We start from the raw sequence: 11,366 nt of genomic DNA on the forward strand, positions 1-11,366 counted from the left end.
CCACCATTTACCTCCATTCTTAAAGATGACATGTTGTATGTTTGGGGTTATTGCTTCATATTTGTGTGTGGAAGTGATCAGAAAAGTCCCCAAAGCAGCAGCTGTGACTGCCGACATGTAAACATATGAAGGTCTGCAAAAGAGGAAAGTGTCTGAGGTGTTTACCCAGTGATCAGCAGAGCAGGCTGATGATAGCGCATTTCATAACATTATAGAGACCAAACACTAATATCCATCCATCATCTCTACACCTTCATCCTCAACAGGGTCATGGGGGGCGGAGCCTATCCCAGCTGACTCAGGGTGAAGGCAGGTTCACCTGGACAGGTAACCAGTCTATCACAGGGCTACACTTAGAGACAGACAACCAAGCACACTCACATTCACACCTACGGACAATTTACAATCACCAATTAACCTCAGCATGTTTCTGGACTGTGGGAGGAAGCCGGAGAACCCGGAGAGAACCCACGCTGCACGGGGAGAACATGGAGACTCCACGCAGGAAGATCCCGGGTGTCCTCACCGGGACGCCAACCGGCGACCTTCTAGCTGTGAGGCGCTAACGGTGCTAACCACTGAACCACCTGCAGCCTCTAAACACAAACATGTTCAATGAAAACACATCTTAGAGCCTCATCCTGCACAGAAGACATGCTGCTGGTGAGTCATGATCTGACCTCCTGGGTCTGACCATTTCATTGTGCCATGTTTTATCACTTTGTGTTTGTGTCTAAACAGAGTCAGTCACCAAAGCTGCTGCTCTGACTCTCCGGATGTCTAACTTATCAAAGGAGGAAGCGCTCTCCTGTGCCTGCTGTCTGTTATCACTCCACAGATGCTTCAGCCGAAGTCAAGACGTGCTCAGAGATCACGTGTCAGAGCGGGATGCTAAAACAGGGCAGGAGAGTTTGGCATCCAGACTTGATCGACTTGATAAAGCAGCACAACCCAGTGTTTGTTTGTTCCCATGTCACAAACAGAACAACATTCTGTCTAATGAGAACACACCCTGACGCTGCTGAGTCGCAGTACGCAGGATGCTTACTGCTGAGTCATGAAACCTGTTTCCATCGGTCATTTCCAGCCTTCATTTCTCTGATGTTTCAGAGCTATAACATCTGACGTCTGCTGCTTCGTATATGTGTAGAAAAATGATCAGAAAGCACCTGGAGCCACTGCTGCTTGTAACCAGCTACAGGCTGTAAGTCAGAAAGTCCCAACAGCTGGACCAGTACCTGCTCGTATGTGACCTCTTTATCTATAAATGCAGCCCACAAACATGTTGCCCTGCTTACACTTAGCTTTTATTACCTCCAATGGATCTCAGGTGATGTAATCAAAAGCAGCTATCTGTGCATGATGCATTTAAAACGAACACACGGGGATTCAATCAGTCAGACCTGCTGGTGGAGGAACTGTTCAGACCAGTAGACGTGCTCAGTGCAGCAGAAATACTCCGTTATAAGTAAAGTATTCGAGTAAAAGCAGAGGCCTGTTCCGATCAGCTGGTATATCGTTATGTATAGCATCGTTAAATTAGCATCAGCGTGTCAGCAGCACGGTCCTGCTGTAGCTGCTGCAGGTTTAAACGGTTTCTCTACAGCTTTACATCCAGACACAGCTCACCACAGGATTCATAGAGACTAAAGTTCTGATATAGAAATCTGTTTGTTTTTTTCATCCTTGACTTCTGATGAGATTTAAACATTTACTAAAATTAGATAATGTTGGAAACTTAGAGTTAAAAATCACTATTTGGTAAACTGTTAACTCAGAAGCCTGAAGGCGCGCTGCTGTGTGTCGGACGTCAGACGTGGAAAAACAGCTTAGAAATCATAAAAGGAACTAAAGATGTTGGATAAATGTAGAGGAACAGGAACACAACATTTACCTGCGTCCTGTATTTATTGTTGTTCTAGGATTTCTTGTGTTTACATGGAGCACATGAGGATCCATTGGCTTTTGTTGGATTAGGTGCGTCCTGTTTTCCAGGAGTAGAAAAACACTGAATGTTTAATATCTGAGACACTTCAGTGGAACCTGAGAAGCAGCATTTATAATTTAAAGATCTCCAGGTTGCTTAAGAAACCAGGTCGAAGCTGGATTCATATTTTTCTTTCCTTACAATTAATGGGAGCGTTACTGTTTATAAAGTTATGCTCAGGCACTGTGGCTGCACTACATCCATCCATCATCTCTACACCTTAATCCTCACCAGGGTCATGGGGGGCGGAGCCTATCCCAGCTGACTCAGGATGAAGGCAGGTTCACCTGGACAGGTAACCAGTCTATCACAGGGCTACACTTAGAGACAGACAACCAAGCACACTCACATTCACACCTACGGACAATTTACAATCACCAATTAACCTCAGCATGTTTCTGGACTGTGGGAGGAAGTCGGGATCTTGTAGCTGTGAGGCTACAGTGCTGAACACGAACAGTGGGAGGTTCAACATTTATCCACGTTATCAAAGGCAGGGAGCGGCCGGGATGTGAATACAGCAGCAGTTTGGTTCTGCATGTAGATGCTCAGCAGTTAGTTAATACTAAAGACATCAAAGCTCTGGGTGGAGATAGTCTGTAGACGTTGTTTGCTTTTTAACTGACCTCCAAACCTCTGGACAAACAGCAGCAGTAGCAGGTCTACCAACAAAGAACGTTTTGTAGACTTTGAAAGTCAAAATTCTCTGATTCCAGTTTCTTAGACTTGAATGTTTTCTAATTTCTTTACTCCTCTCTGACAATAAACTGGACGTGTTTGGGTTGAGGACAGAACAAGACGTCATCTTGGGCTTTAGGAAACATTTTCTGACCGTGTATAAACCACACGGCTGGTTATTCATTTAAAAATGTCATTAGCAGGTTAATTGACGATGGAAATAAAGACCCAGTTGTGCATAATTTACTTTGACAATATATTTCCTGAAAGTCAGTGAGTTCAAAAACGGTTAAACGCCACCGACACGGTGACTGAGCGTCGTGGCATCCAGCGAGTAGGAACTAGTCTTCTGGCAGCAGTTTATCCAAATGCATGAGATGACGCATTTAAACGTGTAGGAGTGAGATAAGGACATAAACACTGGGTAGAGAGGAAAGTTAAAAAACAGACTGACACTGATTTAACTTATTGATTAACTTTCTCGTGCCCATTCTCTGCTGCTTCATACATTCACTGCACTACATATAAAACAAATATTCTATTCTAGATGTATCTGACTTTTTAGGTTAATATTTCAGATAATATACCTTTAAAATATAAAAACAAGCTAGTTGTGTACTCAGTTGTTAAAACAGCAGTACAACAAGAGAACTTTATAGTCTCGCATGTTTTCTAATCATCATCAGCACATTTTGCATCGCTGTGTTTTACTAAATAAAGAATATTTCTCTCACCACTGAAGGTGTGTGAGAGTCTGAGAAAACAAACCGCCGCTGAGACATAAATCTTATTGAACATCTGGCATGCTCGGCGGAAAATCTGGTATAATAGGATGGTTCAATCACAAGCCTGGAGTTAAGGACGTTACTCACTTTTTTATGGGCGACGCTGTTGTATAAGAGTCTAAACATGTGGTCAGTTTAAAGCCGCGGTCGTGGTGAAACTCACGGGACGGTGTTGGTGGTTTAAAATATCTGAGCTACTCACAGGCCCAAAGCTGAATATGGGCCCTGAATAAAAGGAGATGAGCTCGTGTTCTGACCCGACCTGTTTGTCAGAGAGCCAGGGATGTCTCATCATACTCGTTACTGTCATAGCAAACAGTACAGTCACCAATCAGAGAAGCTGCTTTTTACTGGCATCACTGAACCAGAGCCGGTGGACTCACTGCGTTTGTTCTCACTGTCGGCCATTCAGCTGCTAATTTGTAGTTGGCAGTTATGGGATTGTAGCTGCTTCCAGCGTGACTCAGCCATTCATCACTCACTCATTCATTCAGTTTGGTTTTTGTGTTGCCTTGATCCGCTCTCCTCAGATCAGCCGCTCCCACTCGTCCTGCTTTCACCTTTCACTACAAATGCTTGGTGCATCCACTTTTATTCTGGATTAGAGTTGTGTCACAAAAGGTTTCCTCTTTTCCCAGACAGCTCATCAGGTTGGGTGGGCGACCCGTGAACAGGGGCTGAGGTCGAGGGTTCGAGTCCAGCCCATGACCATTTACTTCTCCCCATACTTCCTGTCTCTCTCTCTTCACTTCCACCTACAACAAAGGATAAAAACAAACAAACAAAGACTAAAATAAAAAAACACCCCACAGGTGCTCTACTGGATTCAAGTCCGGACACATACCTGGCCGGGTCACACCTCCTTCTTCGGAAACTCTTGTGTGTTTTGGCGGTTTGGCTCATTCTCATGCTGACATCTTCCTCCTCCACACAGCGAGCTGCTGCAGCCGGAGTCGTCTCATCAGCCAGTATGTTGGGAATAAACCCCGTCAGTCATGGTGTCGCCTGTAAACGTCTTCATCATATCATCACTCAGCTCCTCCGTGCTTCACTGTCAGGACGAACAGATAACTCTGACCACGACTTGGAGCTCGTCTGAGCCCAATAAACTAACCTTCATATCATTTGATTAAAAGATAACGTGCTCCCACACCAGGTCCATCGGTGCCAAAAAGCAAGCGAGGCTGGTTTTGTTGTTAATCTGTGACGTCCTCCACGCTGTCCAAGGTGTCACAGGAGCTTAGAGTTCTGCTGATGACCTCAAGTCTGGAGTTTCTGGCCATCTGTTGTTCAGAGACAGAAGGTACTGTATGGATATAAAGCCAGCAGTGACAAACCGGTGTGTCTGAAATGTAATATAAGCTTTAATGAGCAGATTAAAAGATCATTATTACATCAGTTAACTGGTTAAATGTTCATTTTAGAACAATTTCTAAAAGTCTGCTGCTCATTGTTTGAGTACAAATGATCCAGGCGATGGTCTCTTATCTCTCTTTTTATCGACGACCTTTCTACCTCTTGCTTTGTTTGTATTGATGTGTCACATTGTTGTTGTTGTTTACACCGTCCCTGATGCTTTAGCAACATTGCTAATCTGATATTCATGCCGGGCTGCAGGTGGTTCAGTGGTTAGCACCGTGGCCTCACAGCTAGAAGGTTCACGTCCCGGTGAGGACACCCGGGATCTTCCTGCGTGGAGTCTCCATGTTCTCCCCGTGCAGCGTGGGTTCTCTCCGGGTTCTCCGGCTTCCTCCCACAGTCCAGAAACATGCTGAGGTTAATTGGTGATTGTAAATTGTCCGTAGGTGTGAATGTGAGTGTGCTTGGTTGTCTGTCTCTAAGTGTAGCCCTGTGATAGACTGGTTACCTGTCCAGGTGAACCTGCCTTCACCCTGAGTCAGCTGGGATAGGCTCCGCCCCCCATGACCCTGGTGAGGATTAAGGTGTAGAGATGATGATGGATGATATTCATGCCAAGAAAGCTTCTGAATTGACCTGAAATAGGTCAGAAGCAGGACGACAGTGTCGGGCAGAGATTCAAACCAAACACATGATGGTCACAAGTGTGAACAACAGACTGCTGCTGTCTGTTTGATTTGTGGAAATAAAAAGACAAATTTATTTTTAAAAACTACTTCTTCTGGTTGCTGCAGCTGCAGAAATATGAACTGACAGGTATCTTCCCCGGAGACACAGAACTGATAAAGGCAGAGAAAAGAAATGCTCGTATCAGTACCGCCCGACACAACAAACAGAATCATTAGGATGCTAGCCACAGGAGGAATGTCAAAGACGGTTGTTGGAGTAAAACAAATATCGTAGCTGCTGTTAATGGGACAATCAGCACCACAGTTCTGCTGTTAGCGTCCGTCATATTCAGCCTGAAATGGGCTCCATCGGCTGGCTGTGGGAGCAGCACCAGCTCCTGATGCACCAGTGTTGTTCACTTCCATTTGCCTTCTTGTTTTATTTTCTCAGTAAACGAAGATATCTGTCCCTGACATACAGGTGAGTCCAATTACTACTTAATTATGATTTGTTTTATTTTAAACTATATAACAGCAGCAGTAGAACTTTTCCGTGTAACAGCAGCAACTAGTTTGAACCACGGATAAACTCAGAAACATATTTTGCTCAATCTATCATCTGATATTGATCTGATTAGTAAACATGTCCTCGTATCAAATAAATAATCCAACTGGGAAAAAGCAGAAACAGAACTGGAATATCTGAACAGCAACAGAGGAAATTAGATTTTTAAAGTTATTTTCATTTAATAATTGTTTGCTGGCGACGTGTTTCTATTTTATTGTTATAAAAGCGATGGGTACATGTTGGTTGTTCTGAAGCGTGTAGATGATCTGACTAACCTCCGTCTGTCAGGACCACACTGAGGCATCACTGGACGATCATTCCATCATTCATTTGCAGATCATTTTCTTGCTTAATTGTTTGGTTAATAACATTTTTGACATGATCAGACTTCTTGCTTTACCCACCCAGAGGACATCCACTTTATTCAGCTTACAGTGAGACAAATCCTCAAACTGGAGAAGCTACAATACAGATTTGTGCTTTAAAAGACTTTCACCCAATCACGTAACAGGATAACTGACTAAACGTTGCAGCTCTAGTGGTCAACGTGACTTCCTGTCTGCAGGTACCTGTTCGTTTCCGTCGGAGGATGCGTCCTGGCCGTCATGACGATGGGCATCTACAGCCTGATCCTCTTCACCTCCACCTTCGTCTTCGTTCTGCTCGTCCTCTCCGTGGATCCCGGCTGTGTCCACGTCTGGGCGTTTGGTGTCCAGATGTTGTGGCAAACCTTCTGGCACCTGTTTATTCAATACAAGGAATACTACCTGCATGAACCTGTCAGCATCAGGTACTAATGTTTTTACTATTATGTGAGCTGAAACCTTCAGGCTGAACCCAATAACTCAATACTTCATGTATGTAGATGATAATCTCAGGAAAAGCCCAAACCCAGGCTGGAAGTGGAGCTCCATTACTGTATTCATGTTTTACAATGTGGTTATTTATTCTTTAAAACAACAAAAATAAATATTTGAGGGTTGAAAACACTCGCTGACTGTTTTCCGTTGTGACACAGGGACTGTAGTTTTCATCTCATAGTGTCAGCAGGACATTATGGGATGGAGGAGGGAGGGGCTACATTAGCAAATAATCTAAATAGATAGAGGTGAACATTGACTTTGCTCTCAAATGAACGTATGGAGCAGTGAGAGCGCCAAATTACAAAAATAAATCAATAAAAGAATAACAAAATAAAAGTGGAAATAAAAAGAAGAATAAATAGAATAAATAATGTGGTAATATTAATCAAAAATGAATCCATAAAAGCATAATAAAAGTAGAAACATAAAGACAAATAAAAAAAAATAACACAAATAATAATAATGTATCTTTTGTTTGTTTTTTCTTTCTTTTAATTATTTATTTTTTTATTTTTATTATTTTTTGTATATTTATCTATTTATTTAAAATTATTTTTTCGCATTTTCATTTTATTTATTTATTAATTTTAGACGCTTTAAAAGCAAAGGAAATATGCGCAGAAAAACGACATTCCTACTGCGCACATTTTTCTGCACATATTTCCTTTGCTTTTAAAGCTACATTATAAAAACATAAATTAAAACAATAAAAAATATTTAAAAATAAAATAAAAAATAAACAGATTTTTAAAAAATATAATAAAAAATAGATACATACAAATAAATTAACTAAATAAATATAAAAAATAATAAATTATTATTATTTTGTTTATTTGTCTTTTCATTCCCACTTTTATTTTTATCATTCTTTTATTGATTTATTTTTGTTATTTGGCATTCTCACTACTTCATATGAACTTCTTAAAATAAAATCAAAGCTCCAGAACCAGTCCACTAAATGGACCTTGATGTGAGATTGTCTTTCCACCATTTAGGACAAACTTTAAACCTCCTTATTTACACTTTGGATCTTATTGTGCTCTGTGCTTTGGACAAAACATTTAATTCATACAGATAAAAATTCTGTATTTATTCCTTAATGATAAAAAAGAACTCTAATTTAATCACATGAACAACTCCTGCACTTCCAGGCTGTTTTTGGCGGCCTCCTCTTTGATGCTCCTCACTCAGAGGATCACTTCGGTGTCCATGGACCTCCAGGAGACACAAGTCCTGCTCACATGCAACGCCATAACCAGAAGGCAGAGCCGTGTGATGATCCTGCCCCTCATCAGCTACAGCCTCAGCTTCACCACGCTGCTCGGGGGTCCTCTGTGCTCCTACAGCCGATTCGTGCTGCTGATGGAGGGACTGGGTCTCAGCGCTCCACCCAGTCCACTGGCTGTGGTCCTCCTGAAGCTGGTCCAGGTGTTACTGCTGGAGGGGGTGAGGTGGTGTCTTATCTACGTCCTGAAACATAATGCGTATGATCCTATGGACTCCGGTGTCCTCTGTGGGGTCCTGTGGATTTGGGGTCTTGGGCTGGTTTTTAGGATCCAGTACTACTCCCACTGGAGGATCAGCGAAAGCCTCAATAACGCAGCTGGGTTCGGGTTTTGGGAGCCTTCATCAGGAGGCTCCTCAGAATGGAGCGGACTCTCTGACGGGGATTTCTGGACCACCGAGGCGTCACACCGAATGTCAGATTTCGCCCGTCGATGGAACGTCACGACGGCTTTATGGCTGCGTAGGCTGGTCTACACGAGGTGCAAACACTTCCCGCTCTTCATGTCCTTTGGTTTTTCCCTGTGGTGGCACGGCTTACATCTAGGCCACTTTGTTGGCTTCTTGACCTGGGCAGCCACCGTGAAGGCAGACTACCACATACACAAGCACCTGGGTCCAGAGGTTTCACCAGCAGGGAGGAAAATATACAGCGTGTTAGGCTGGATTAACACCCAGATGGTCGTGACCTGTATTGCCATAGCGGTAGAATTCAGGAATATGTCGGGTTTGAGACTTCTGTGGGGAACATACGCAGGTTTGTTTCCACTTGCTAACATAACTCTGCTCTTGATCTTAATAAAACTCCAGAGACACGACTAGGGCGGCCGTGTGAATACTTGGAATCAAAAGAAAACTGTTTTTGTAGCTGTGTTCACATTAGTAGTTTTAGAAAAGACTGTATACATTAAAACTACCTGCCTGGTATTGTGTAAGCCCCTCTTGTGCCACAGAAGCAGCCCTGAAGCATCAGGACGTGGACACAGGACCTCTGGGGTGTCCTGGGACGCTGTCAGGGGTTCTGTAGGTTGCAGGGTGGGACCTCTGTGGATCAGGCTTGGGATTGGGATCTGAGGAGTTTGGAGTGCAGGTCAACGCTCTGAGCTCTTGGTCAAGCTCCTCCAGCTGTTTCAAAGCAGGTTTTAGATGGCCGTCCTGCCAATGGGGGTCTGTTGGGTCTAGAAAAAGGTTTGGGTTGGTGGTAGGTGTCCCAGCTACATCCACGTGAATGCTTGGACCCAAAGTTTCTCCAGTTTGTAACGAGAGAATCGACGGTATTCGCTGAACCAGTCACTTTTTTTTTTTCTCTTCCTGCTCTTGACAAAGGCGGACGCTTTCTCTCGCTCCCTCCCGGCCTTTATCTGCCCGGCTTGCTGCTCTTTGTCTGGTGCTGTCTCTGTCTGAAGCTATCAGAGCCTCTCTCTGCATTTCTCTCCAAAACCTGAAATCATGGATATGATCAGCTGGTCTCTCAAAGCAACTGATCAAATTTTCTCGACGAGGAAACCAGGCAAAGGAGAGCCCGCCTGCCCTGACGTCTCTATACCTCCTCCCGTGGAGGATGTTGAAGACGTCTACATACCTGGGATCAGGATAACAGGCTTCCTGCTGTTTGGAGTTTGCAGGTTCCTGTTTAATCACAAAGTTGGGAAGGTGATGGCAGCACTTCTGGCCATTGAGAAGCTGCCCGTCATTGAGGGAATATTTCAGCAGCTCCTGTCATATCCTAAAGAACACTGAAATCTGCAGATCTGTGCAGGTTTTAGCCCAAAACATGATCTTGTTTCACTTCTGCGCCTCCTGCTGACCTCTCATATAAAACTAGTGGCTTGTAGCTGAAACGCTGAGATGCTGCAGCTGCTCGCTGCCCTGCAGGAAACACAGAGAGTCAGAGGAAACTAATGACTGGTGAAGACAGCTGAGCTGCAAACCCAGATGTTTTAATGATCAAAGTAGGAGCAGGATGAGCAGTAAAGCCAGAGGTGTGCAATACGCTCACACCGCCCCCTGGTGGTCAGGAATGACACACTGCAGGTTTGGAGTGTGTTTACCAACAACAGCACATGATGCTCTGATTCAAGTTGAGTTCCTCTTTAAGTGCAAACCTTAATTATAAACTAATGTTACAAGAGTTTATAATTAAATCTGAAAATGCAGTTTTATGTGATTTAAAGTCAATCAGAGCTGCTTCATGAGCAAAGTCAGGTGTGAGATCACTGTTAAAAACCACACACAGCGTAAGAAAACACGCCGTGCACTGATCAGCTTCTTCACTTCAGCAAAGTCTCTCTTCATTATTTCCACAAATTGCCGGTCACGATGCCTAAACCCAACAACAGTCCGAGGTTTCTGTTGGAGACAAACTTCTTCCAGCAGTCTTCTGGTTTGTTGATGTCCAACGTGTAAATCTACAGGACAGGAGAGTCAATATTCTGGTTAGCACATTAACCTGTCATACAGATGTGCATCACCTGTTCTGTTAGCAGGGAGCATTCAGACCACATGTTCCTCACCTGGTGGGCGAGGTGAACGCCCACAGCGCTCAGCGTAGCGTAGTAGGGGAGAGTCTGCTCAGCACTGACTCCTGCTACAACCAGTCCTGACATCATGGCCACTGCGAAGCCGCTCAGCCACGGCTTGGTTTGCTCCTGGAACATCAGTGCAGTGGATTTGACTCCTACCTTGACGTCATCCTCCTTATCCTGGTTATCAAAGAGAGGACAGCCCAGACTCAGTAACTACGCGAACCTCACGCTCTGCTGCAGAGTGAGTGACAGCAACAGAAACGATCCCTAGACTAGATGTCAAAGGAATAATTTGCACCTTTAATCCAACGCCTGACATTTACTCACAGCTCACACAGGCTTCAGTTTAACTGCTCTTGTTTTAGCCACAGTGTTTTATGTACGATCCACAGAAAGTAACCAGCAGAAAAAGTAAACGTGAACAAGATTAGGTAAGACGATGCCACAGCAGAGCTCTGTTAAACATCCATCCATCATCTCTACACCTTCATCCTCACCAGGGTCATGGGGGGCGGAGCCTATCCCAGCTGACTCAAGGGTGAAGGCAGGTTCACCTGGACAGGTAACCAGTCTATCACAGGGCTACCAAAAAGATCTGAAGATTTTTTTAAGACAGAGACAAGACATTTAATCCCTCCAGATGAGCAGT

At 44.0% G+C, this 11,366-nt stretch overlaps 2 protein-coding genes across 2 annotated transcripts in view; one reads left to right on the plus strand and one right to left on the minus strand.

Moving 5' to 3' along the window:
* Positions 1 to 5,836: 5,836 nt before the first annotated feature.
* On the plus strand, positions 5,837 to 9,014 carry mboat4 (membrane bound O-acyltransferase domain containing 4). Its single transcript, XM_008294164.1, has 3 exons — positions 5,837 to 5,958; positions 6,611 to 6,835; positions 8,060 to 9,014. The coding sequence occupies exons 1-3, from the start codon at positions 5,837 to 5,839 to the stop codon at positions 9,012 to 9,014; spliced, it is 1,302 nt and encodes a 433-aa protein (XP_008292386.1).
* Positions 9,015 to 10,096: 1,082 nt separating this feature from the next.
* Positions 10,097 to 11,366, minus strand: part of coq2 (coenzyme Q2 4-hydroxybenzoate polyprenyltransferase) — a 5,633-nt gene continuing 4,363 nt past the window's right edge. Inside the window, exons 7-8 of the mRNA XM_008294149.1 lie at positions 10,706 to 10,894; positions 10,097 to 10,600 (exon numbers count right to left, since the gene is read on the minus strand). Of these exons, the coding sequence (XP_008292371.1) occupies positions 10,487 to 10,600; positions 10,706 to 10,894 (303 nt within the window). The 3' untranslated portion in view covers positions 10,097 to 10,486. The remainder of the gene's footprint in view (positions 10,601 to 10,705; positions 10,895 to 11,366) is intronic.

Source organism: Stegastes partitus, unplaced genomic scaffold (assembly GCF_000690725.1).
Source record: "Stegastes partitus isolate 25-593 unplaced genomic scaffold, Stegastes_partitus-1.0.2 Scaffold945, whole genome shotgun sequence".
Lineage (NCBI taxonomy): Eukaryota > Metazoa > Chordata > Actinopteri > Pomacentridae > Stegastes > Stegastes partitus.